This window comes from Anopheles darlingi, chromosome 2, assembly GCF_943734745.1.
Source record: "Anopheles darlingi chromosome 2, idAnoDarlMG_H_01, whole genome shotgun sequence".
In the NCBI taxonomy this organism is placed as follows: Eukaryota; Metazoa; Arthropoda; class Insecta; order Diptera; family Culicidae; genus Anopheles; species Anopheles darlingi.
The window spans coordinates 75,444,238-75,471,056 of record NC_064874.1 but is presented as its reverse complement, the minus strand read 5'-3'; the positions used below and the strand labels follow the sequence as shown (position 1 = coordinate 75,471,056).

Sequence of the window (26,819 nt, the reverse complement as noted above, 5' to 3'; positions counted from 1 at the left end):
GATTAGTTTTTTCCCACCACACGCGCGATTTGTTTCACAAACGATTATTCGTCCATCACGGACACACAATTGGTTTCTAGTTTCGTGCCGACCACCGGTACACCGGTACTGACTCAGGAGATGAATTGAGATTGATTTGATGAAGAGAATGACGAAATCGAAAAAAAAAAGTTGGTTATGAGTTGTCGGTAGAGAAGAGAAGATTTTTAGATAATTTTATGAGAATAACAAAAACCACAAACACAAAATCGAACAACATGCAGAGTGAGAGAACGAAGAAAACGAAACGGTCGAAAAGTGGTGGGGAAAAAGTGGTTTATCTGTGCAACTATAATGCCAGCATATCATGCCAGCGCACGGCGAGCACTCGGTTAGGCGCTAGTAAAAAGTGCAACGGTTCGCAAAGACGTAGAACGGCGGAAGGCAGATCGCCGCGAGAGAAGAAGCTCTAAATATAATTTAAATAATCTTTTGAACAGTAATTTAAAATAGGTCGCTAAGTAAGATTAACAAAAGGAAGAGCTGGAAAGGGCAACAGAAAGAGAAAGAAAGAGAGAGAGAGAGATAGAGAAAGAGCGATGGTTAAATGAAATGGTCTGGCGAAAGCGAATCAGCATTAGCACAGGAGCAGTGGTAGCCGGATTGTAAATAGACAACGAGCCACGCCAAGGGAAACCCGGACGCGTTCGTTTTAGATTCCTATACCCGCCCAGCTCACCAGCCGCACCAACCCTATTTATTCGTTGTTTGGCTTCGATGTGAAGCATCAAATGCTCCGGCTTCCAGAATTGCTGCTGAATATGCTGATCTGATCGTCGCACACGTGGTGGCATCAGAATCGAAAAGGGAAACGGGAGAATAGTAAATAACTTGGAGAACATTTTCTTCCGCAAAACTTCCGCCACAAACAGAAACACTTGTGCACATCACAAACCTCCTTCACTTTGTTGTATCCCTTCTTCTTCCTCTCAAAGAGAGTCACAGTCTTCGGATTGGTTATACTCCAAAGATTCAGTTAGCCAAACTACTTCCATTCAGCCCCCAGGAATAGGTTCATATATCATATGTTTTATAGATCGCGTCCACAACATCCAACTCTAGATTCAATCGCAACTCCTTTTCGCATTTTCAGCACACAGAACACTCACACACACTATACATATGATGCACCGAGATACAATTTCGTCCAAAATGTCCAACGGGTAGAGGGTGTGGCGTTGTGTGCCCAAGGATGGAGCAATTTTTCAAACAACAAAAAAAGGCAAAACTCACACACAAAAATGTATCGCAAAACGTTTGCTTTTATGCGCTAGGCATTTGTAAAATACGCGAAGGCTTTTTTAAAAAAGAAACAACTCTTGAAACACAAAGCAACAAAAAAAAGAAAGAAAACGGAACATTCAACCAAATGATGGTGATGCCACAACAGGATCGTTACACAATCAATATGCGCAACGTGGATGGACACAGCACGCCACAGTTGCCGCATTACCCACAGAAGAGCAACCCAGCATTCGAGTGTTCTGCTCCTTTCTCCGACCGAGCAAGGCGCGTGTTTGCCTTTGCCTCGGTTTTCTGTTTTGTATAAAAATCTAAAGTATTTGCAGTGAAAATGCACAGAAAGTGGGAGTTAGGGGGCAGGAGGAAGCAAACAGCTTGCCTTAGCCTGGGCGGTGGCCCCAACCCAATGCGGGTTCGCGTGGGTAAAGTAGTATAAAGCGTTGAGGGAATGGCGGCGCGGGTATATGAAACCGCACAAACGGTGGAGTGCGGAGAGGCGTGCATATAAATATATAAATATATGAGAAATTCTATACATAAAAAGGTAGATATAAACATATGAGGAAGCAGCAGAGAAGACGCTCGGCGAGTGCCGCTCAGATGATCAGATGATCCGCACGCACTTTCGCGCCACAGAGATGATAAAAAAGTGAATTCGGTTTTTTGTTTTTCGTTTTAAGTAAACTAATATGATCCTACCGCCGTAACTGATCAAGAGTGCTGCGGCGTAGGGGAAAAAGGTGAAAAATGCTTGCTATGAACGAAACGAATGGGGGAAACGGGAAGGAAGCGAGTGCAACGAAGAGCAGAAAGATCCGAAACCCACATGGGCAACGGAGGAGTTGCACGATTGCAAGCATCAACTGGTTGCGATAGACTAGGCGATAGAGAGAGAGAGAGAAAAAGAGGCAGAGCGAAACTACTAATTGAAGAAAGGAAAATCAAGTTTAATATAATAAAAAGAAAACGATAAAAACTTATCTTTCCTCGTGTCTTTTTCTTGGAAGAGTGTTGCATTGGTCGAACTCTGGAAGAGGTCCTGAAGTTAGACCGGCTTTATTACCTTCTCAGCACCGCAATTCTCATGTTGCTTTCATTTTTGGTGAGTTCCTGGGACTATGCTGCTGCCGATAAATTCAAAAAATTCCAACCGATCACGTGGCGGGTTTTCCCTCAAAAAGACTTTTTCATACTGTGAATAATCGTCTCAAAAGCATGAAAACGGCTGTCGTAACGGTAGCTTTTTTGCCAGGATTGTTTGTTGATATTTTTCTACCTTTCTTGTTCTTCTTCCACGTCTTCTTCCGTTTCGCGTTCAGAAATCGCTACAAAACTGAGAGATTTTTTAGTTTTTAAACTATTTCCCGATAAAGATAAAGGTGATAAGAACAAATTCGAATCATTTGCAACTCCCGTCGTCGTTCTGTTCGGAAAAGTTGCCCTTAGTACGCCGTAAAAACCGTGCAAATCGTGGAAAACTGCTAGTAAATCCCGAGACGACGCTGAAACCCCGGCAAACAATTCTACATTTTCCTCAAAAAAAAATCTTTTCTTTCGCTCCAGGAAACAATCAACTAACTTACAATCAACCCTAGCGAGTGCAGAAATCTACGGCCGCGATCCGGGTTCATCGGATACCTCCACGGAAACTGCTTCGGATGTTTGCAGGTTCGTGATTTTGGAAGGATCTGCTGCATTAACGAACGAATTCTCCTTCCAGTAATCAACACGGTAATCTCCTACAAATAAGATAATGGATAGGACATAGTAGCGAACGCTGCCTCCGAAAATTGGGAATGTTGCCTTAGCAACACGGTCCCTGGATTCAAAAGCCGCACTGAAGATGACGAATTTTGTGCCAGATAAAGTGTTTTTAAGAGGAATTCTTCTGCATTATTTCCTCATGAAGCACAGTGCCACCGAAAGCCATCGAATTTTGGTGGAAGTTTACGGCGAACACGCCCTCGGTGAGCGAACATGCCAAAAGTGGTTCGCACGATTCAAACAGGGAGATTTCAGCTTGGTGGACCAAGATCGGCCGGGACAGCCTAAAAAATTTGAAGATAAAGAACTGGTCCAATTGCTAGACCAAAGTTCGTGCCAATCACTTGGCAAACTGGCCGAAACGTTACGCGTTGATCGATCCACCGTTTCCAAGCGCCTGAAAGCGATTGGAAAAGATCCCAGAAAGCAAATTAAGCAAGAGAAAGACAATAAAAAGAAACGGGGATAAAAAAGTTATGATCAAGTTTCATGTTTGCTCTGTATTATTCAAATTCAATTTCTTCCAGCTCATCATCGATCGAGTCTAGGTCGTCCTCATCCAAATCGAGCGACGTATCATCGTCGTTCCAGGTATGATGCGTCTCTTTAATCAGTTTCTCCTCATTGATCTCATGTGTCTGCTCCTGTCGTTGCTGCTGCTGATCGTTGTCGATATCCTCGGATTCGATGGAACTATCGATCGAAGTGTTTTCATCCAGCTCGACCGAGGTTTCGTCGCAAGAGTTCACCGTCACCCGAATGGTTTTACTTCGCGGTACTACGGTACCTTGCCGCGTTTGGTTACGCCTTGCGAGTCTTATTTTTCTGGCAACAAATTCCTCCACAGCTGCATCCGTCACCGTTTCCCAGTGCGTTGCACTAATGTGCTTAATCACGTTCAGAATGTTCCTCTGAGATTTTAGCAACGGCATCTTGGAGTCGTTCAGGGCCGAGTTCCAGTAGCATTTCGTCTGAAGGGCCGGTGAGATCAGCAAGTCTATGGTTTTGTTCATGCGGTCCCTGGATTTGTCCTCATACACGTTCCAGTCCAACCATTTGGTCTGAAAGCAAAAACCATCCATGATAATTCAGGATCGCAGGATCACTAGTCGGGGGATGTCTTACCGCTTCCTCCCAGTAGGCTTTATCGCCGAGCATGGCATTCAAGTGACGCACTTCATCGCCGGTTGTGGCTGGCCGTATGCTGAATGGTTGGTCCGCGGAAGAGAGCCCATCTGTGGCCGCTTCGGAGGTCTGCGTCGTTCGCTTTTCCGGTGTTGAAGCATCCGCTCGGTTCTCGATGCTAACGGGTGTGCTAATGTAGTTCAACTGTTCCTCCATCTTAACGGTACGCTGGTCAATCCGGACGATCTGCTGCTCGATACGGTCATTCTGGAGCTCCAGCAGTCCATTCTGCTGGTCAATGCGAGAGATTCCCTGCTCTAGGCATGTGATTCGCTGTTCGATCCGCGCGTTCTGCTCTAGAATCAGGGCCGCTTGCTGGGACAGGGTCTCTAGCAGTGTCTGCAGGGAATCGGGTATCGATGCGTGGGGAACCAGATCTTCCTCTCCTTCTTCCTCCGATTGCTGCGCTTGTAAAACAGGAGTCTTTTCTCGATTATTGCCGTTCTGGGCATCCAGTTCTGCTAAAAGGATAAAGAGCAACAAATCAGAAACGAGAGGGCTTCCTGTGGACGGACTTACCTTTAGATGGTCGACCACGCTTCCGTTTAGTGTACACCATGATCTTCAATGTTCTTTTAATTGAGATATTTTACAAAATTGCAAAATCCCTCGAATATTTTGATCAGATTTTTGTTTTCAGGACGCGCCTAAATTAGGTCGAGTAAGCGTTTTAAAAGTCTCTTTTCCGTCCCCACAGCACAAAACGTCAAACTCTTCTTCTTCTCGATCCCGCGATAAGGTTTTCTTCCTTTTCAAGAACACAAAAAAAATCGCGCGCGCCACCTCAACAAAAAAACCCTTTTCTCTCCATTTTGTTCTGATTCAGCGATAAAAAGTGAACCCGGAAAAGGCATATCGTGATAAAGAACGCGGATGTGGTGGTCGTCCTTTACGTAGAAAACTCGCATATCAGTTCCCCGTCCGCTAGTCTGCGCCAGCATTCTCATCATGTTTCAGAAACGGCAGCTCCGCTTTATCTACCTAGTCATCCTACTCATCGTGATAGTGCTGATTTACAAAAGCTTCACCGGACCCGATAACGCTCCACCGGCGGATGAGGGCGAGCTACGGGTCGAGGTGGACCAAACATCCGACGAGGCAGCCCTCAAGCCGTCACCGGCCCCGGTTTACGTGGTGGTGTACTACGAGGCACTCTGTCCGGATTCGAAGCACTTCGTGATCCGCCAGCTGAAACCTGCCTTCGAACGGGCCCCGGCGTTGATGGAAATCCAGTTCGTCCCGTACGGAAAAGCCACGGTAGGTCCCTCTCCCGGTCTTCCGGTCCGCAACCGATTGCTAACCTCTTCCCTCGGTCTCCTTCCTAGACAACCACCAAACAGGATGGCTCGCTGGCGTTTGAGTGCCAGCATGGACCGATCGAGTGTGAGGCTAACACGATCCATGCGTGCGTGATCGAGGCGGTGCACGATCCGAAAACGCGGCTCGAGATGGTGGCCTGCATGATACAGGATAACATTATACCGCGCGATGCTTTCCAGCGGTGTGCCCGGGAACATGGCGTCGAGATCGAATCGATCCAGAAGTGCTTCGACAGTACGCACAGTGCGGAACTGCTGAAGCTGCACGGTGAAGCGACACACGCACTCCGACCACCGGTCACGTTCATCCCGACCATCACGCTCGATGGTTCGCAGGCGAACCAGAAGTCGCTGCTGAAGGATCTGTTCGGTGGCGTGTGCCAGGTGGCGGCCGGCCGTGGGCCAAAGCCGGATGTGTGCAAATGATAGCAGCTAGTGCTGCACTTTCTTGCCCGCTATCTGCAGACGGAGGTGCTGGACGAGATCCGGCTGCTTCCGGGGCAGCTGCGCCGCGGATTGTACTGGTTGCTCAACTGAACGTCCATTCCACATTCAGGGATATGCGGTATTTCCAATCGCTCTCTTTCTCTCTTCCTATTTATGCAACGATTTGTTTTACGTTTTTGGCCTGGAACTATCAGGCCACACGTACACTCAGGCGCACAAACACACAGTTCCCTCCAGCGAGTGGCCTGAAGAGAGGATCGCAGAATCCACATCAAATTCTGTTACAGACTGAAAAACGTATAGAGCACCACCGAGGTCCGATGTTTAGAGGGTTTCTAGGTTTTCCATATTCGCGTTTTGCTCGGTTCGGTTTACACGGACATACGTTTCCACTCTACGGGTTTGATTCCGTTTTAAATACCTCCACAAGTCATACCAACCAACCAAACGCTGGCAAAGTCAAAATATTAGCAATTTAGTGAGCGATTCGCGCCACGCGAATACGAATAGCGAAATGTAGACGGTGTGTGTGTGTGTACCCGATCCCAGATATCTGTAGAGTAATCCGTCAGGCACAGTATCGTGTGCGGTTTGTTAGATCGAGATTTCAGATTCCTAGAGCAGCTTTGTGGCCTGTCGCAGAGCGTTTAAGTGTAGTCAAATTTACCGGCAGTTAAAACGCGCGTTGGTTCATAATCTCCGAGAGATTCGATCCGAGATCCGAGAGAACTCGCCGCCGTCCCCTCCTCCTGTAGCGGAACGATTTCGTTTCTATTAGTTCATTTATCTGTGGTGTTATGGTTAGGTTAGGCCGCTCGGTACTAGACGGGATTAAGCTCCCGGCATATATGTGTTAAGGATATGTAGGTGCGCCGAATTCATTAAAGTAAAGTAAGAAACCAACGTTTACAAATCACTAACCGCGATCTTGTTCGGCGTTTTCTTTCAATAAGAGATTTGAGATGAGAAAAGAGGACTGCTTCGATGATTCAGAGTGCTCTAGCATTTATTACACATCTTACAATGAAGCATGCGATCGTTTGTCACGTCTCAAGAAGCTTATTGTGGAATTATAACTGATAATGCAGTATCATTAAGGTGAAATTGTTCTCAGCACAACGGTAGGACGAGCCACTTAGCTAGCCTCCACATCCATGGGTTGCTGAGTTTGCTGCAGCTGCTGCGAAGATTGCTGTGCTTGCTGTGATTCGGCTTCCAATCGTGGTAGGCTGTCGTCATAGAACAGATACTCATCCTGGTACTCCTTGAGAATCTTGCTCGAACGCTTCTCGTCCAGGAACAGCGAGTAAACCTTCCGTACGTCTTCCACCGTAATTTCAGCCGCCTTTCGCCGCTTGCTCACCAAACTGGCGGTCGTGATCGATTGGATCGCATACCGGAGGCTCGTTTCGGTTGCAATTCGCCCAAGTACCATCAAAGCGTCGCTACTGATCTGGCAGTCCTCCTCCTCGCACCGGATCTTAAGAATCTCCTTGATTTCCTTCTCCGTGTACGGCACGGTGCGGATGATGATCATTCGGTCCAGCAGATCGATCGGAATGCCGTGCGGACTGCGGTAGTGCGTTCCGCGGATCTTCGTGATACCACGATTCGTGGCCATCACCACCACCGGTGCCATATCGCTTTCGAGAGCACGGTTCAGAAAGGAGAAACATTCAATGTCCAGCATGTGGCACTCGTCAATGAACAGCACGCCCGGGTTGATCTCCGCTTTGCCCTCCTCACGCCACTCGATGACCTTACTGTTGATCTGGTCACGCACCTCCTGCTTGATTTCACCCGTATCCCCGGCAAAGAGCGCCAGAAAGCCGTGTGTGCGGCTGTTGATGACATCGATCTCGTGCAGCGACACCGTATGCACCACCTCCTTGCGCTTCTGCAACTCTCCCTCGGGACACTGGACGAACCGTGTCTGCGTGCCGGTGGCATCGTAATCGCGGGCCCGCGTGAAACTCCGGCCAAGCTTCGATACCTTGCCGGACGCCTTATCGATCGTGATGATATCGCCGGCCTGGATCTTCTCCTTGATGAAGCACTCGATGATCTTGTTGCCCAGATCGTAGTTCGTCTCCATGTCCGTTGTTTTCATCGTCACCTTGCCCACCTTCTGGCCCGTACCCGTCGCCGGCCGATCGATCTGTATCTCCACCACCTCGCCCTCGATGATTTCCGTTTCCTCCTTGATGCGCAGTCCGATGCTCTTGCGGAGTGCCTGGGATAGTGCCTCAGTTTTATTCATCTCCAGCGAGTAAATCTCCGAGCCGGACATACTGGTGAAGGGAGTTTCGTTGCCAAGCGCCTGGGCCATACCGACGGCGATGGCCGTTTTGCCCGTGCTCGGTTCACCGGCCAACAAAATACAGCGGCCGGCTATTTTACCTTCTCGAACCATCTGCACCACGATGCCGGCTGCACGGCGGGCCTCTTTCTGGCCTACCATGCCCTGGGAAACGGCACGTGCCTCCAGCACATCGTCCAGCCCCAGGCCACGGATGTGCGAGTGGGCGCCAATCCGCTCGATGCGCGTAACATCCCGGATTTCAATCTTCTCTAAATCTGCCATCGTCCGCGTGTTCTCGTTATGCCGGTTTTAGCTGCTGTTCCTCACTTCAATGGTTGCTTTTCACAAACTGTTTGAAAAATCGTATCGACAGCAACTCGCAGTTCACCCCGTTGTTCTGGAAACGCTGTAAACAACCGCGGAAACTCACGAAAATCGAGAAAATTGGGAAAAATTCAACGCGTGGTTCGCGCTTGTTTGGGCCCGGTTTTATTTTTGCTTGACTTTCTTTCGCTTGCATTTTTTTGCTTGCAGGGACGAAATTTTTGCTTGCTCCGACGAATTGCAGGTCATGTTTGAATGAGCAGTTATGCGATGATAAGTTCCTATTCTAAATCACAAAATGTTCTGAACTGTAAAATGGCCCCTGTAATAAGCTTCTTAAATCGCGAATTGAATGTTGAAAATGTTGTTAAAATGTTCAGTATAAATTCGCATTATCACGTAATTATCGAGATTCACAAATCGAGGCTTTTCCACACCGCGATCATAAGCGGAAACCATGCATAAAAATAGCAGACTTCCTAACCCTACCAATTGGACAGTGAAGGCTAATAGGACTGATAAACTCAAGGACGATGGTGCACGATCGCAAGCAATGGAAGGATCTATTGAGATAGACCTCGTTAGTTGCTGCGCGTGATGATTAAGCAAGTCAATACCAGATGATAAAGGGAAAATCCCAAGAAACCACATTCGGATTTATCAAACTGTTGAATTGAAAATTACAATCGATCGACAATCTGGGCGATATGAGTTATACAATCAAAATTGATTAAAGCCAAAACGATTGCTAAAACAAAGAGCACATATCATTCCCAGTGAACCGGTTTCTGGCGCCCAGAACTGAATCAGCTGGCATCGGTTGCCGTCACTATGGATGCACGATGCTCCCTGCTGACTATCCCAACAATCGACCGCATCCCGAAGCGTCCCATTACACCCCAACGGTGACGTCATACGAGGGAGGGGAGGTTGCTCTGAACCCCATCCCCAACACCCATCGATCATTGGGTTGTCCCCGGCGTGCTCTGGCGATGGCGTCACGAAGAGGCGTATCGTCGTCGGTCAACGAAATATCTTCGATAGTCGTGGTCGTGGTCGTCGTCGTCGTCGTTGGTCGATGATGACGACAACCGAGACAAAAAGCGGTCCCCGGGTACGATTGCCGTCGCGGCACGCAACAGTTTCAGTCGACGCCTTCGCCCCAACGGTCGCCAGGCTATCTTTGTGGCCGACAGCGCGAATTCCCGCCGCGTGCTTCACCGTGAGCGTTTGTATGGCAATAGGAACTGGGTGGGTTGGTCGGGCAATGTGACCGACTTACACTGTAAACCCTTTTTCTTACCGCGTGCATGTGTGTCTGTGTGTGATTGGTGCGTCGAATCACGGCATTCGTGAGTGAAAATAGCCAAAAGCAACGATTGTCATCGTCTTGACCCTGACCCAGCAACAAAGCTGACCGCGTGTGATGTTCGCGAAGTTTTGCCGGGACCAATTCGATTCGTGTAGTGCAAAGCAGCCCCAAATGGTCTCGTTGATGGCGAGATTGTTGGAGAAGGCGATCTAAAACTATCGAGTAAAAACAAGTGGAAGCTAGTTGACGGGTCATCCGAGGTCGTTAGTGTTTCCGCGTGTCCTAGTTTGCAGAACAGGAACCCAATTCCGTCGGTGTCTTTTACAGTGAGCACCGGATCGTGAGCGTAGACCGGCTGCCGTGCTGTGCTTCTGTCCTGCGCGCACAATCTACTATTCCACCTGGTGTTCGGTGTGTCATTACCTTCATTAATCGGTTATCGATTAAACACGAGCAGCAGCAACAACGCCGGGGGGGGGGTGTTTGTCCACCGAGTAGCTAACTAACCGAACCACCAAGTCAACACTCGCCTTCAGACGATGGATCCATTAAGGTAAGCGCATAATGAAGTGGAAAGCTGGCCAACTAGCGAGTCAGTGAGCCAGGTTCTGGCCGGTGCTTCCACTTAATGGATTAAAGATGCCTTGGAATGGGTATGAATTCGGTAAAGGAGCGGCATAAGCAACATTTTGTCGCTATTTTCCATCACAAATCCCTCGACGATCGCGCACATGATCACGTGTTTTCGTATTGGGAATAAGAGAAGGAAAACTGAACTCGTGCTGTGGAAAAAAAATAGCAGCCGAGCTACAACTAAATCTGTATGTGCTGAGGTTTGTATGAGACGATCGACCCTGCCCCGTACGTGCTGTTCAATGCAGCCCGAAGCGATCGTGTGGAGAGAGAAAAAACTTAAAAAAAAAAAACGAACCTCCCCATGTCGCCTGAGGGAATTACTGTTCACCGGAGCATACGACTTTTGTATGTGTGTTTTGAGGTTTTGTGTTCGACGATTTACACCATTTACCCCAATCGGAGGGTCCCATGTTGGGACCGATCGCGAATCAGCTACATCATCATTAGCAGCTCGGTTGCATGGTGCATGGACGTACGTTGTCATTCATGCATTGCAGCCGGAAAGGTTTGTGACCGGAAATCGTCGCATCAATGGTACCCGGCTTCCGGCGAACAAAAGGCAATGAAATCAAACATCATCCACAACGAACGACACACACTCATCCGTTTCATATTGACTGGCAAAAACCACGCTATGGTCTTCGACCGCAATAAGTGTCTTCTGGGAATGAGAAGAAGCGAATCTCATTTTGCATTTAGCCAACAAACCGCACCGTTAGTAAATAGGAAGACAGTGCCGTATTATTGGTTTAGTTCACGCGGATGATCATCATTATAGATGGAAGTCACGTTTCGGTATTGGCAAATGAGCAGAAGATCCATCAATGGATCAACAGTCGGTGCAGCATCGCATTAGACCTTCGCAGAAATCCAGACCTAGTGCTCCTATTCACCGTAAGCAACTCCTTTTATGTCGACCTACAAACCCGCCTTCTGGGCATGATTCCGTCTGTCTGCAAGCGGTAGAGTTGTCGTGACTGCAAATAACAGGTTTACCGAAGGTTCTTTCTAGCTATCTGCCGGGTCGTTCTTGGTATTGTGGCCTCCTCGGGGCATCCAAGGGACGTCCAAAGCAAAAACCAAAGATACCGTGGAACATGGGGGTCCGCCGTATAGCAAATTAGCCGCGACAGCATAATGATGCTTCAGTCATTTGGTGCACGGACTGGTGGTGATGATGGCCTGCACCTCCAATTCTCCAACCCGACACCCTCTTTGGGCAGATGTTGTGCAGACACACACACACACCGGGGGAAGCAGAACGAGAAAAGTACATGTGAAAGAAAACCCCGGAAATCTTTTAATCCGAGAAGAGCCTGGAAGTCGACACAAGATCAAGTTGATGAAAGCTGACACCAGGCGGTATTCAGTTACTGAAGGAATTTGCAAACGTTGCAACGTTCGCAAGAACGGAAATGCATGTGTCTTAATCAAATCGCCGCGGCTTCTAATACTTCGCCTTACCATCGAATGGTCACGCAGCTACTTGGTGCAAGAGATTTTCATCGGCGATTTTCATTTCTTTTGTTGGTGGAGAAGACAACGACGCGAAACGCAAATCGTAAAACAAACAGTCGGAATAGCAAGCGGTACAGCGGGAGAAACAAAGTGTTTTAAGTGACCCAAGGACGGGCCACGGAGAATCGGTCATAAATAGGGTTCAGAACATCAGTTTGCGCTGCTGCCTCTGTCGTCTTCGCGCACCGCATCTTTCAAGGGCAACCGAGCGTCATCACGGAAAGGGGGTTGTTTTGATGAATCGGCTCCTATCCTTTGCCTATCGCGGGGGGCTAGCCTTCCGGTGGTTAGACGGAAGGCCACCATCACAATCATCACTCCATCAGGTTCATCATCATCTTCATCATGGAGCGCGTACAACGACGCTACACCATTAGTAATTATGTGCTAGACTAATCGAATTCTCTTTTCTCTTCCTCTGCTCTTTCTCTCTCTCTCTCTCTCTCTCTCTCTCTCTCTCTCTCTCTCTCTCTCTCTCTCCCAAACCGCTTTCATTACAGTATCGGATCGAGCGTACTCAGTCTGCACCAACGGTAAGTACCGGGAAAACTGTCCGGATACACGGACATTGTTTTCGTGCGCCAACTAGATAACTGGGGTGTCCAGGGTGGATGGCACACGTTCCCATTTATTTACTTAGGTTCTATCGTCATTGCCAAGCGTTTGTCAGTTTACTTTTAATTTCCTCACGACGCCGGACGTTCGTGATACAATTGCTGCGACCGGGCGTGTTGGGCGAGAAAACTCATCCAGCGAAGGAACTTTCCCAAGGCTGAATGCCTTCAGACATTCAGAAACTTTTCCCATCCATGTAGAGCACCCGCACGCATACACACACATCAGTTAGAGACAAGTTGACCGGGGCGGGTGTTTTTCCAACTACAACTCCGCTATACAGTAGAGCATCAAATGGAACGCTGCGTTTGTTGCTGCGCCTGGAAACCGGAAGCCGAAGAGTCTCTGTCTCGTGCCGTTATGTAGCGATCATCGCGAACAAACAGTTCTGTTTGTCATACCGCGGGACCCCTTTGCGCGAAGAGAGGACCGAACGGATGCCACTGCCGAGCACCAGAGTGCAACGATGTGTACCGAAGTGCAACAGCAGCTCAGTGGCAGTCCAGATCGGTTGGATGATTGTGCAGCGATCGTTTAGCCGCATTGTTGGTGCTCCATGCATGGGTTGCAGCATCCGTTCCAAGTAATTGAACTGCAAAACCTGCTAACAGAAACCATGTGATCGCGCTGCCAACGATGCTGCGCTCGATGAAATCACATCTCTGATCCAGCTGATTGTAAATGAATGATAAATCTCATTCCTGGACAGTGTTTGAATCGAGTGGAAATAATTCAATTCTTTCTTTAACTTCACGGTATAAGAAACACAGTTCTGTGTCTACTGGTCGGCACACTCCAAGCTTATCCACCAGGTTCAAGTTCACATCGATCCGGATCGATTCCTCTGGTCAGGGTGTGGAGTGGCAGTTTCAGTTTCTCACATGTTTTTTTGCGCCCCCATACAGCCCCGGTGACGCCAACCTCGACAGCCATTTCGCGACGGAAGCATACTCGAGAGATAAAAAAAAAATGTGTGCTGCTTCGACTCCACTCAGCCCATTATCTCGGCGCGCCTCGTGAACAGCGTGGTTATCAGCGTTTTTTTGTTTTGTTTGCAATAGTAGTTGTTGTCCGCTCTCTGCTACGCGTAAAGATGTGTAGTTTTCAAATGGCACCGATCGATTGTTTATGGGGTGGAAGTTTCGTTATTGCTATCATGGTCAACAGATCGTCGGCGATAGTAAGGAGTTTACAGTGCTCACTGGCGCCGATAAACCGGTTCCAGGATTTTGGTTCAAATGGAACCGAATTCCGTCATAAGATTCAATTACAAGCCGATTGCTTTCCACTCGGGATAGTATTATCGGCTTTGCCCTAATGCTCAACATCACAATTTACACAAAATCTTTATCTCGGTTCATGATAAGCGTCGACTCGCTCTAATCGATATCCATGATTCATGACGATGACACTTAAAAAGAGTGACGAAATGCTCATTTCTTTAGATAGTAAAGACCTTATGAATGAGTAACAATCTTTTGTCTATCGTGAATAATCCCAGTGATGTCTCACCTGACAAACAAGATATTTTGCAAAACGTCCTTCATGTGGCGTTGTGTCAACGTTGAGTAACTCTTTGGTATGCTTCTAGAACCTTGCTCACACCACGAGAAGATCCACCGGAGTCGGAAGTGTAGCTGGAAAGGATCGTGAGCGAGCATTTAGCGTGAAACATGCTGACAACATAATGTTTACCCGGTCTGTTTCCACCACCATCCACCGTCTCGCGCACGCGATCTACCAAACGGCCCAGAAGGGGGGAAGTTGGATTGTTCGTGATGTTGCCATCGGTCCTTCAGCTCACCATCATCAGCCACAGTGCACGATAAAGTGTCGCACAAGGAAGGGTGGCCTCAGCGGGGCCTTGGGGGATTCGGTTTCCAGCGAACGGCGTGACTGGTGCCATTTCGCATTTCATCAAACCGGGTCAAACCATTCTGATAAGGATTGTGCGTTGCTCGATGACTCAACGGTGCAGGGGCATTTGGCCAATATTGGCAGAGAGCGCGATATGCTTGCATAGTTTGTGTTGTGGGTTATTCGATCGATCAGAATTAACTCGTTTGCGACGGACGTTTACGGCGGGCTACCGAGCTATCCAGCTCGCTTATCGCTGTAGCCGCACGAACCGCAACCGAGCCACGAACTAATGAATCCATTTCCCTCGCGTTTATGATTGCGAAATTAATAAAAACTAATCAACGTTCGGCGTGGCTGCTTCCTGCTCATCCTGCTCCTGTCCTGGTGATGAGGTCCCGATTAGTAACATAAAACGACGGCGCCGCAAACATTTATCACTACTCGCAGCAGCAGCAGCAGCAGCAACAAGCACCTTTCACCTCGGAGGCCCCCCGGAGCCGGTGCATCTGCCGCTAGGTCGGGTGTAAAACTCAAACCAAGCCAATCTGTCGGCACCGGCACCGGCACCTCGGGCACCCCTCATCAACAGCACCTCATCTCACCGGTTGACCTCTTTGACGGATGACGATGGTGATCGGATAGGCTAATTAAACACCGAAGGATTGTGAAAGTGGCAGCCGTGGCTCTACCGTACTGGACGTACGCGTACATCTCGGGCCACTCGGGCTGCCAATGATTGTACTTAGCAGTCGTTTTGTCGGTCCCCAGGAAGGAGGTTGCGGGCTGCCCATCATTCAGTGTCCGTTAGACCGAGAGGAGAATGAGCCAGGAGTAGGGCCACAGATAATTGGATTCAAGTGGAGTACCGGTAACCGGTAACCGGACGACCACCCCCGAGACCAAGGCAGGATATCGATGATAGATGGTGATGCTAAGGATGATGATGATAACGAAGAGCCCGCTTGATGGCACGGTCATGGTCACTATGGCCGATCCCCCTCCCCCAGAGAGCTGCACGTCTGTATCGCTTGGCGTGTCGTGTGAAAATGAATCTCTCGAGTATAGTTTGCATTAAACTATTGGTTCATATATTTCCATAATGTAAAGACAAACCCGGTATGGACGCTGACATCACCCGGACAAACGTTTACATTCGAACAGAAACCATGACCGCACTGAAGCGCCGTGGGTGGCTGTGTGGCTTAGTAGCGCCGCCGGAACTTTGAAACCGAAACCTTCAACCAACGTCGCGTCACTCTGCACGCGCTTAAGATTTGGTTGATTCCCACACGCCCATCCCATCAACCAGACCAGAAAAGGTCAAACCGTAACCAAGTACATAAACAACATAAATCAACTACCGGCGAGCGAAAAGCACACACACACAACACCAGAAGGATGCCATTGTACGATAGACTCACAGATGGCGAGATATTGGCCACGATAAGAACGAGCATCCAATGATTCTCAGTATTTCGCGCCACACCACTCGCGGCCGGTCGTTTTGCTTGCGTTTTTCCCCGTCCCGGATGTTGTTGGTTTCGGGTGGAAAAACAGTTTTTCCGCCGTGAACGCGCGCGCGAAAACTCCAGCGGGAGTCTCAAGTTCAAAGTCAAAGTGAGCTATCATCCACCAACGCACCAAGCCACCGCGATGTGTTTGCATAAGCGGAACCGGGCTCAGATCGATCATTTTATCCACACACACACACCCGCTAAGAAATGCCGATAAATCATCGGCAGCCCGTCGTCGTGGTTCCGTTGTTGATGCTGCTACACTGTTGTTGTTTTTATTTGATTTTGTTGAACGTTCGGCGTCACTGGCTTGATCTTGAGATGGTGATCGTGTGATCGATTGATCTGCGAAGTAAAAACGGGGAACGAGGAAGGCAACTCACGAGCTGGATGTCGTCTACTACTGCATCAAAAACGAACGTGCCAAAGCTGGCTTGGAGTGGAGTGGAATGAAGCGATCGATATACCGTTTTGCTCGGCGTTTGGCGAGAGTTCAACGACGTTTTATGCACGGTATGTTTGCTGTACCCGAGACGACGACCCGAGTCAGCCAGCGGGTCACTGCTGCTGTCTCGAACCACTACAGTAAAACCTTCGGCCGGTTCGGGGAAAACGTTTTTCCGCGCTGGCTAACCACTCTAGCCAAAGGACCCGAGGGACGATGGTTTGGCCGCGAGCCGGAATTTATTTTTGCTGCTTCCCAAGAAACAAAAACCGGACCAACTGAACGTATACACACACACCACGTTAACTTGGCCGCGCCGTATTTTCGAGGGTTTTTCCGACGCCAAGGCATCGGCGGGCAACCGCGAGCCAGCTGATTTTCAGTCGTTCGGTCACGGTCGTCCCGGTGAGAGGCGATTCGTCGTTTCGGGCAGCCGCGGTGTAAGGTGCGCTTGATTCGCGTGTCCGTTCGCGTGACCGTACCCGGGCGGGAAAAGCGCATTTTCACGTGGAACCCCTTAGCTAACACAGCACACTGGCTAGAGGGGTGCGCATCGACGGGATAGTAATCGATCGGGATCGGCCTGTTGGTGCAATGCGTGCAGTGAGTCAGAGTCCGATGTACTAGTGTGTCCGATTTGTCCTTCGGTCTAGGACATTCGTAGAGCTATGCTGGAAGGGCTGGAAGGTCCTCGCTAAGTGGAACGTTTGCGATCGGTTTGATCATTATGAATCCATTTATGGAGTGAAACACAAACAGTAGCTTGATGTAATCGCTGGCTCCTGTTTGAGTTGTTGTTAATTAAAACATAATGCCTTTCAAGCATCACAATGGAGAGTGAAGCGCAGAGTAATACAATGTTGTGTAATCCAGTGTGTTTCTAGTACAGTACATCAGGCTGCGTACCCCATTCCCATTCAGCTTCTGTGGTTCCATTCGTGCATTTATTGCCGTACAGCCCCGCAAAGAACATCAACTGCAACACATATAGCCAGCCAGTGGCCCATGAGATGCTGAAAGTAACCCGAGAGTGCCCATAAAGTGTGCCTAATTAAATGTTACATTTTATGTCTTACATTTTTTTTGCTACTTCGAATGAAGTCTGCACTAAGACGCCATCGTCGAGCGTGTGCAATGTGATGTGATGGTGCATGTGTGCTGTAAACCGATCCGGGAATTGGGTCCTGGTGCTGTTGCCCCGAAGTGCAATTATAAATTAACAGCTGCAGTAGCACAACCGCCAGCAACAGCAGCAGCAGCAACAATTTGCTGTTTCGCCACAATCGAATGATCGGATCCTGGCCGGTCCGGACGATCCCTACACTCAAACTGGTCATCGTCAGGGGGTCGTCAGCTCGTCTGCCCGCACCGCGTGTGCAACATTGTTCCGGAGCTGGGAAGCTGCGAAAGGAGCGACACCGGAAGTGAACCATACTCCATTGAATGGAAATAAGGTGATAATTGAAGGACAGTTGGCGCCACATTAGGTATTCAACCTCTCGGTAATCGGTCTCGGATGGTGCTTCCATGAACTCTGTCGAGTGTCGTTTGGAGTCCATTTTATCCACTTATTGTGTGCCGTTGTAACTTGTGTCTGTGTGTGTGTGTGTGTGTGTTCGATTCACAACCACATTCCTGTGCCTTCCGCACTCGATAGGGGAATGTCAATATCGACCACATTCCATGAGGTCAATGTCAGCCTCGACAACATCATCGTGTACGGCAGATGCCCTGGTACACCCTGCCCTGAGAAGTAGCGGTACATTCACACAAACACACACACACATGTTTCATTCCGACATAAGGGTACGGCTTACATGGCTTGATGCGATTGAAAAGACGCACGTGCCGTACCATGTTACAAGTGCATCAAGCCCCTCTCGAGACTCCTTCCACTCGGTGTGACTTAGGGCGGTTTAGTCGCGTGGGATTTTTGGGGACTTCTGGTTGAAACAGCGAACTGGAAACCGTCTGCCGGTTGGTGTTAGTGCAACCACTTCGATTAAACAACGGCGTCCGAATGTTGAATCGATGCCAGCATTCATCGGGTGGTTGTAGGTCGATGGTTTCTTATTTTCTGATTGCAGGTAGCACACCTGCTCGGCTAGACTACAAATCGTGCTGGCTACATTCAGCTGTGTGTGCCGCCTAGAATCACGTACAGTTTAACCGCTCAGGAAGGTCATTACTTTATTGATGGTGGTGGAAGTAGCAATAGCAACTAGCAGTTGACAGCTTCAACGAAATGCTTGACAAAACAATTCAATTCCCATGTCTTTTGGAAGAGTTTTATTGCCAAAGCCGGATTATTGAAGTTCTGTTTGGATGAACATGCATTTTGTTGTTAAAAAATCAACTTGATCGTCGAATGATTCATCACTCGAAACCACTACTTAGCTCCACAACGATCTTCCTCTAAACCGGACATACCGAAAACGGTCTTTGGTAACTTCCTGGCCTGCCTTTACGGTAACTCCGTCAGCCGTATGGTACGTGATCTGCATGATCTGAGCCCGCGCCGACTACTACAAGCAAGTCGTTTATCTTTCCACCGCTTATCCCCCTCTGGCAAAGGCAAGGGTTTAGCTTCTCCACATCCACTGCGAGCTAAACCAGAGCGACCGAGCGACGGGGCTGGGGGCTGTTTTGAAAACTGCAAAATCAAATAAAAATAAAATCCACACGAAAAAGTAACGATCAATCGATTGATTGGTGATGGGGTTGTGGTGTGGTTTACGTCGGCGAAAAAGGTAGTACCGCTCAAATCGATCGCTCGACCGTCCAAAAATAGCCGAACGGACTTGCGGAGTGATCATCCCACGTAGATGATCGCCCTTTTCTACGGTCTAGTAACCATCGGAATCGGTTAGGATTTTAGTGGATCTTAGTATGCCCCGGGTTTACAGCGAGGGTGGCCGATGGATGCCAGAAGTATGTGATTAATAATTGAAAATTTACAATCCAATCTGTTTGTCGATTGCACTGGCCAGCAAGCAACAGTGCAGTTGCGCACTGTTTGATTGCTGACTCAGCGATGAGAGTTCGATAAATTTGCATCCAAATTTCAAATTTCAAACAAACTACTTCATCGTTTTTTCGATCACTCCACTGCCCAATAAACCCCTTGCGGATGAGTCAAGCTGTTTTTAAGCGCGAGACTCTCCCCCTTTTTTTGCCTCCTGTACTTTGTTACAACCAAAGTGTATGTTTACACCCGGACCACCATTAGATTGGTGACTGCGGCGGTACCAGTGCGATGCGCGTAAGATCGTCGACACAGCGGAATCATCACCTTTCGCTCAGCAAATCCACAATTCCCGTTCCCGGTACCGGTTAATGGGAGAACCGGTTTCCATCCTCGTGTGTCGCGCGCACTTTGGCCAGTCATTACGCCCTATTTCTTTGGCGGACTGATCTTCTTGTCCTTCGTGGTTCTCGTTGGATGGCCTTTTGTTATGGGTTGTGGTGGTGGTGGTGGTGGTGGTGGTGGTGGTGGTGGTGGTGGTGGTGGTGGTGGTGGTGGTGGTGGTGGTGGTGGTGGTGGTGGTGGTTGCTGTGTTATTGCCAATCCGTGTCCCAACCGCATCCCACCTATCAGCTGATGGTGTACACGATTCGCAAGCAAAGAGGAGAAACCGGATTGCCAGAAGACTATAGCTCCTAAGGGGTTATTCTTTTAGTTACTCTCTGTACGCTTCGTTTCGTGTTTGCGTTCGGTTTGCGTGTTTTGTTCGGTCTTGGTTTCATCCGTGGGTTTCCTTTTTCGGGTGTCTTCAGATGATGACGCCGTAATGTCGACTCCGAAGCTGAATTCGCGGTCTGTTTGATCTGTTAAAGCGAGTTTGTTTTAAGGTTTTTGGCTCAAGATCTTGAAGGTCAGTTCTTATCTCGCTTCGCAAGAAGAAGCAATAAATTGTCATGATGATCGTAAAAATTGGTTTCATTCATCTCTATATACTGGCACACTTTTATCAAAACTCACATGCCCTCGAAAGGCATGGCTTATCGGTAACCTATGCCAGGGGATTAATTGGAACATTATCTATTCCACCGTTTGTGCCTCTGAAGCATTGATTTATGACACCAGACACCGGCCACTAGACGCTAAATTATGGCCGATTACCATCGCCATAATTGTCGGATTCGTCATGGAAACACGGTTGCGACAAGCTACCTTATGCTCTAGCTTGTTTTCAAGCGCCCCAACGCGTCCATCGATCACAATCACAGGGCTATCGATTGGAATGCGTCTTTTCTCACGTGACGAAATGTATCCGTGGCCACCGTTAACCGTCGTAAGCATGACGAGAGCTTACGCGAAGCCATTCTTCAAGAAACAAATGCATCATTCATCCGTCCATGCGACTGATTTACTACGCTCTCAATGATAATGGAAGGCATTGGCAATAGCGCGCGTGTGTGTGTGTGTGTGTGTGTGACACGCTTCAACACGAGGCACCACAATCGTTGACGCCGGTTCAATTGAAATGATTACACGCCGAGAGGTACCGTGGCGAAAGAGGTAGAAGTAGGCCCATTTCCGATCAACTGTCAAGTCAATAATAGGCCCGATTAGCTGATAATAGGCAAGCATGTGTATCGAAGGTCCGTGCCTCGAACGTGCGGTTGCACTTGGACGGCCATCGTTGTTTATCTGCCAAAAAAAAAAAATTAACAACCAGATAAAAGGAAACAAAAGCCCACAATCAGCGTGTCCTTGATCGTTTCTTCGCACCACCGTCGAAGATGCGCAAAAGACGGATCGTTTTGTTTGTGGCATTTCACGTGAAAGCGTAACCGCGGGGACGATCTGGTCTCGTGCTTCCGACGCGCGCCACGATAATCGAATCGAGGTGAATTGATTAACACATTCCTCCTGATATTCGAGCTCGTCCCGTATTCGTACTTCGCACGTTGGCGCGTGCAAGAAGTGGTTTAAGATGTTTTTTTTTTGTTTTCAGCTCCCGATGCAACTGGTCGGAGCCGCTAGTCCGCTTTGAACCGGTTCCCACGGTCACCCCGAAGGGGGGGAAAGGATGTGGGACGGCGTATCGATCAGCATCGAAACCACCCTTTCCAGACATTGCGACGCCACGGCGACACGGTGAAGGTCACGATGGCGCTTATGCTTGTCGCCTGTCAAGAACATCTTCCAAGGATGTCCACCCCAAACCTGGTGATGCTGCCGTCTGCTGTGTGGGAGGGGGGGCGTCGTGTTACGGCTGTTGCTCCTTTGCCTTCGCCAACGCCGCCGCTAGTGGATCATAGCAGAGAAAGAGAAAAGCCGATGAAGAATGTGCAGATAGCAAGAGCTTCTTCGCGGCCGGCGGCTTCAAGGGTGTGCAAACGATAGCCCGGAGGTTTTGACATTGAACTGCCCGCATGGGCGGTCTCAAGAGTGCAATCTTTGTGCGTGAAGTGATGCCTGAATGCATTAACTTCTTGTATGCTCGTGTAACATAATGTCTCAATATGGATGGCCAATTGGAGGATATGAAGACCATTATAGAGCTATCACTTAGTATACATGAAGATGTTATGATTCGTTAAATCGTATCTAATGGATCCTTTCAGGAGGGGGAAAACATTACTTGAGACATTTTAAAAGGAATGCGTAAATATAACAAACCGAGTCTAAGCTACAACGATTTCAAGGTCTCAGATCATTGAACCATTTGACTGGAGTTGCCCCCGCAAAGATATACATGATCCAATATAAAATATGGAGTGACATCTCAACAGCATCTGCTAATTGAACACGAAGTGTGTTGGTTTCTGTGCAGCTCCTATGAGTTATGTGCGCCATAGAGCATATATGTTCGCACACGCAATTCATTCGTTATAATTAACATTGCTCACCACCATCGCTATTGTACTGTTAAACGAAGCGGCTGGGCATTTCAATTACAAAGGTGAACTCGGTATACCCCCGGCCGATATAAACCCGTGGATACATGGTTAGTAGTGACTTTCTGGCAAACGATAGAACCTCCTCCGTACACGTTCGACCACAATCACGGAAACGGGAAATGCACAGAACTGCATGCCTTCGCCCGTTGTGCGAGTACAACGTGTGACACTCCGTGAGCCTTGACCCGCTTTTGCGAGGCGTAACCGGTCAATTGAGGCTAATTCCAATACGATATAGCAACACACACACCAAGTGACCCGGGCCGTTGCGGGCTTCCCGGGTTTTTGGGGTCGACTGGGGTGGCTTACAAGTGGCACAAGTGTCTTTAAAAACATGCACCGATCTTTCCTTTACTTCCAGAGAAAACAGTGAGCAGCACAAAGACGATGCCTTCCGAGAGATCATTGCCAGCTGTCGGTCGCTGAGCAAGTATGAGACGAACGTCAAATCCGCCCTACCGCAGATCCTGTCGGCGATTGTGGCCGCCTCGTTCCACATCGTCATCGGTATCTCGCTCGCCTACTCGGCCATCCTGATTCCGCAGCTCGAGGAGCCCGGTAGCGATGTGACGATCACGAAAGGACAATCCTCCTGGATTGCCTCGATCATCGTCATCATGGTACCGATCGGATCGCTGGTGGCCGGCATCATGATGGAGTTTCTTGGGCGGCTCAACACCATTAAGCTGGCAGCGTTGCCGTGCGTTGCGGGCTGGATATCGATTGCGCTTGCACCGAGCTTCACGTGGATCATGGTAGGCCGTGTGTTGACCGGTTTTGCGTGCGCACTCGGCACGAGCCCTGCCATCGTCTACATTACCGAGGTGGCACGGCCCGATATGCGTGGTTCGTTGATCTCGTCCGGTCCGACGCTTGCCTCGCTCGGTAAGTAAAGGCTGAGATGACTAAATAATGCGTACTTCAACCCCACGGTGGTGTTCTAATCGTTTGTTCTCGCCGATTCGCAGGTATGGTCATCGCTTATGCTAAGGGAGCGTTCATGAACTGGCGGTTGGTTTCGTGGATTTGCATCATCTACACCGTTGTTCCGGTGCTGCTGATACAGCTGTTCGTGCCCGAGTCACCCGTTTGGTTGGTGTCGAAGGGACGCATCGAGGACGCGGCTCGATCGTTGCGGTTCCTCTACAAAAAATACCCTCAACCAGAACACACGGTAGGTGACTCGACTGGGTGTACTCGTGATATCAGTTGCTTGCTCTATGACTTGGCTTGTTTGCCAATGGACACTTACGTGACATTGCCAGACACTTCAGCATGCCGATATGTACCAACAACTTGTCTCGAACGAGGCGCCTCTGTTTAATGAGTAATCGGAAATGACTTGAAGTAATTTCTCTCTCTCTCTCTCTCTCTCTCTGCTTTGCTTCTTCAGGATCAACCACTGTCGGAGATGCACCTGAATGCGTTGCTCAAGGAGCGCGAGACCAAAATTGCCGAAGCTCAGCGCAACGTGAACCGTCATGGCGAGCAGCAGTCGAAGTTGCGCGGTTTCCTCAAACCGACCGGCTACAAACCGATGATCATCTTGTTCTGGTTCTTCCTCATCCAGCAGTTCAGTGGCATCTACATAACGCTCTTCTTTGCCGTCACCTTTATCCAGGACGTCGGCACCGAGGTGAACGCCTTCACGGCCTCCATTTTCGTGGGGTTGACCCGTTTCACGATGTCACTGCTGAACGCGTGGCTGCTGAAGCGATTCCCGCGGCGGCAGCTAGTCATGGTTTCGACCATCGGTATGGCCGCCTGTATGGGCGTATCGGGGTTGTTTACACTGTGGATAAAGGAGGGCACGACGACCATGACGTGGGTACCGGTGGTCGGTTTACTGCTGTACGTGTGCTCCTCCATGATCGGGTTGCTGACCATACCGTGGACGATGACGGCGGAACTGTTCCCGACCGATATCCGTGGTATCGCACATTCGATCTCCTACTCGATGGCGAATCTGTTGATGTTCTTCGCCGTCCAAAGCTACAGGTAGAGACGACTGGCCGGAATCCCCCTTTCCCCCCCCTGTACAGATACTAATCAGCTACTCGTGTTTCCTCTGCTTCCAGGACAATCACTGATCTGCTCGGAGGAGCGTACGCAGTCCAGTGGATGTTTGCCGTGGTGTCCATAATCGGTTTCCTCTTCGCTCTCTTCTTCCTACCCGAGACGCACGGCAAGAGTTTGGCCGAAATCGAAGCGTTCTTCGCGGGAAAATCTCAACCACCGGCACAGCGGGCATCGGCCGAGCGAACCGCTAAAACGACCGTCACCGAGCATCTGATTCGCAGTCCCAGCCGAGAGGCGAAGCTGAAGGAGGTTGAGTTGATGTTGAAGAACAAGAATGGAGCCTAGACAGGGCCGCGTGAGTCCGAGAAGGAAGACGAACAGTTAAAGAGACAGTATTTGAGTGTTCGATGGCGCTGGCCAGTGAGAGAAAGAGCCAGAAAGAGAGAGAGAGAAAGAGAGAGTACTTAGTGTAGGCAGATGGCGGACGTGAAAGGTCAAAAGGGCCTAGGAAAATGGATGCCAAGCGATGTGACGTCCCTCCCCTTTCTATTTAGGCACACTTTACGCCTCGGAGAAGAAGGCCAGCATGGCCTGAGCGGGGTGGTGCGAAACAGAGAAAATATATACTTATATATTTATTGCTAGTATTTTCAAATTTAGGCAACATTTCATGTAATTGGCAGCGAGGCGCTTCGCGATGTGCTGCACGCATCGGCAAGCAAGTGAAGGCGTAGGAGACACATTTAAATAGGAGCTGTATTTTCTAAGGATAAACCTTGAGCAGAGAGTGAAGAGTACCGGCGGGTGGATGGCGGGTGGTCGCGAATTCGCGCCACCGAACTGCTGGTGGTTTGGAGGAATCCATACAAAGAACGCGACACGGTACGGCACGGCCACGGCACTACACTGACGAGAAGCCATTTAATGCAATCCAAGTTCAAAAACCAGTGTATTAATCGTCATTTTGCCACGAATGTAGTGTTACTATTCGGAATAAACTGTTGAACGGAGACTACCGTTGGAAGCCAACGGAAAGGCAATTAATGTACCGCGAATGGTGTGTTTCATTTCTATAAGCAAAGGACGTTTTTGATTTAGCATGTTTTAATGTTTACTATTCGTTTAATAAAAACCATTTAAATTGTAATGAAGGGCAGCAAGGCTTTCAGACCGAAAACGCCGAAGGTTTTATTTTTTATTTTTTTTAGAAAAACTAGTATGCAAGCTACAAAAAATCATCTAGCGCCATCTATGCAATAGTACTAAACATTATTGTCGTACTAAATGATTTGAAACGGCTAAATTCAAAACCACTTTTTTTGCGGCACGTGTTTCAATGCGCGTAGAGCTGTGACAATCACAATTGCTTATTTTGTAGCTTAATTCGATAAGATTATTCTAAATGTTGTGTACTAATCGGCGATTTTCCTTTCAACATACTCTCCCGTTTTTTTCGGCATCCTGTTCCGGCGCTTTTTGTTGTGCTCCCATTTTTTTCTCTTCCCTTACGCCCATACACATACTCGTGCAGAGTTGTGTTGATGCGCACACCGGGGCGTACGATAGCGGCGCAAAACATCGGCGAATGTCCTTTTTGCGTTTGCCGTCGTAGCTTTGTTTTGGGAAAATTTGTGCCGGAAAGGCAGAGAGAGAGAGAGCCGCAGCCTTCTCTCAAAGCTCTTGCCACCGGCTAACGCGGCCTGCTCTTCTATCATAGGTTGACTCTCCGACTATTTTTCGGTGCTATTCGCATTACGCTCTCTCACGCGCCTCTCCAATACACTAACGCAGTGTTTTGTCTCACTCTCCACTGGTCACTGCGAAGGAAGCTTGTACGTGGATGAAAGCTTTTCATCCTCGGGAGATCGAGTATGCCGGGAGAATTGAGTCATCGAGGGAAAAACTGCGGCATGCTCGGCTTGCATCGGTTTGGCGTTGCCATCGCAGTCATCCTGCAACGGTGCTCGAAGTGAAACGGATTCTCTTGTGCAGCTTGTAAAGAACTGTCTTGGATTGATTGGATTTGTGGAGGATTTTGATCACTCGTCGAAGCGAAGAAAACCAAACGTCCACACCAGACCGATGCAATCGATTTCTGCCAAGCTCTAGAGCAATCGTGCGCCCTTCAGACCTTTCTCGTGATGGTCCTGGGGAAACCCTTTGTGAAGCACATTCCGAGCACTGCGTAGATAGTGTATTGGACGTGAGCTAACTTCAGCAAAGACTCCGCGTCATCAAAAGTGCTAGACATTCCGTGCTGGGGAACAGTTCCGTGGGAAAAACTCAGTGAAAAACTGGCCGTCAAACACATAAAAGAAAGAGGAATCCGTGTACGCGCGCACACACACACCGTTCATACGATGGGCGA

At 48.9% G+C, this 26,819-nt stretch overlaps 5 protein-coding genes across 7 annotated transcripts in view; 3 read left to right on the top strand and 2 right to left on the bottom strand.

Moving 5' to 3' along the window:
- The window catches only part of LOC125959530 (antifreeze protein Maxi-like), a gene marked incomplete at its 5' end in the record, with an annotated part of 3,006 nt that extends 763 nt beyond the window's left edge, over window positions 1-2,243 (top strand). The window contains one exon of the mRNA XM_049692355.1: window positions 1-2,243. This exon is cut by the window's left edge and continues 763 nt beyond it.
- A 1,282-nt stretch (window positions 2,244-3,525) lies between these two features.
- LOC125949655 (uncharacterized) lies at window positions 3,526-4,896 on the bottom strand. 2 transcript variants are annotated; one of them, XM_049676914.1, is made up of 3 exons: window positions 4,750-4,896; window positions 4,171-4,691; window positions 3,526-4,106 (listed from the first exon to the last, which is right to left on the bottom strand). In XM_049676914.1, the coding sequence occupies exons 1-3, from the start codon at window positions 4,787-4,789 to the stop codon at window positions 3,549-3,551; spliced, it is 1,119 nt and encodes a 372-aa protein (XP_049532871.1). In that variant the 5' UTR covers window positions 4,790-4,896; the 3' UTR covers window positions 3,526-3,548. The 2 variants fall into 2 exon arrangements, with proteins under 2 accessions (XP_049532871.1, XP_049532872.1); XM_049676915.1 differs by having other exon boundaries at window positions 4,171-4,688.
- A 95-nt stretch (window positions 4,897-4,991) lies between these two features.
- Window positions 4,992-6,912, top strand: LOC125949669 (GILT-like protein C02D5.2). The gene is made up of 2 exons (XM_049676931.1): window positions 4,992-5,487; window positions 5,556-6,912. The coding sequence occupies exons 1-2, from the start codon at window positions 5,179-5,181 to the stop codon at window positions 5,973-5,975; spliced, it is 729 nt and encodes a 242-aa protein (XP_049532888.1). The 5' UTR covers window positions 4,992-5,178; the 3' UTR covers window positions 5,976-6,912.
- An 81-nt stretch (window positions 6,913-6,993) lies between these two features.
- On the bottom strand, window positions 6,994-8,777 carry LOC125949642 (ruvB-like helicase 2). Its single transcript, XM_049676893.1, has one exon. It carries the CDS (start codon window positions 8,578-8,580, stop codon window positions 7,132-7,134), a length of 1,449 nt encoding a protein of 482 aa, XP_049532850.1. The 5' UTR covers window positions 8,581-8,777; the 3' UTR covers window positions 6,994-7,131.
- Window positions 8,778-9,778: 1,001 nt separating this feature from the next.
- LOC125949633 (facilitated trehalose transporter Tret1-2 homolog) lies at window positions 9,779-25,523 on the top strand. Of its 2 annotated transcripts, XM_049676868.1 has the most exons (6): window positions 9,779-10,487; window positions 12,589-12,621; window positions 22,794-23,317; window positions 23,401-23,606; window positions 23,826-24,430; window positions 24,511-25,522. In XM_049676868.1, the coding sequence occupies exons 1-6, from the start codon at window positions 10,474-10,476 to the stop codon at window positions 24,794-24,796; spliced, it is 1,668 nt and encodes a 555-aa protein (XP_049532825.1). In that variant the 5' UTR covers window positions 9,779-10,473; the 3' UTR covers window positions 24,797-25,522. The 2 variants fall into 2 exon arrangements, with proteins under 2 accessions (XP_049532825.1, XP_049532826.1); XM_049676869.1 differs by lacking the exons at window positions 9,779-10,487; window positions 12,589-12,621 and adding an exon at window positions 17,007-17,976 and having other exon boundaries at window positions 24,511-25,523.
- Window positions 25,524-26,819: the final 1,296 nt, after the last annotated feature.

Coding starts and splice junctions, on each gene's coding strand:
- LOC125949655 (XM_049676914.1), bottom strand. CDS start 4,789: ATGGTGTACACTAAACGGAAGCGTGGTCGACCATCTAAAG. Junction 4,692..4,749: donor GCGTGGTCGACCATCTAAAG/GTAAGTCCGTCC, acceptor TTATCCTTTTAG/CAGAACTGGATGCCCAGAAC. Junction 4,107..4,170: donor AAGCCTACTGGGAGGAAGCG/GTAAGACATCCC, acceptor TTTTGCTTTCAG/ACCAAATGGTTGGACTGGAA.
- LOC125949669 (XM_049676931.1), top strand. CDS start 5,179: ATGTTTCAGAAACGGCAGCTCCGCTTTATCTACCTAGTCATCCTACTC. Junction 5,488..5,555: donor TCCCGTACGGAAAAGCCACG/GTAGGTCCCTCT, acceptor TCTCCTTCCTAG/ACAACCACCAAACAGGATGG.
- LOC125949642 (XM_049676893.1), bottom strand. CDS start 8,580: ATGGCAGATTTAGAGAAGATTGAAATCCGGGATGTTACGCGCATCGAG.
- LOC125949633 (XM_049676868.1), top strand. Junction 12,622..22,793: donor GTACTCAGTCTGCACCAACG/GTAAGTACCGGG, acceptor CTTTACTTCCAG/AGAAAACAGTGAGCAGCACA. Junction 23,607..23,825: donor ACCCTCAACCAGAACACACG/GTAGGTGACTCG, acceptor TTGCTTCTTCAG/GATCAACCACTGTCGGAGAT.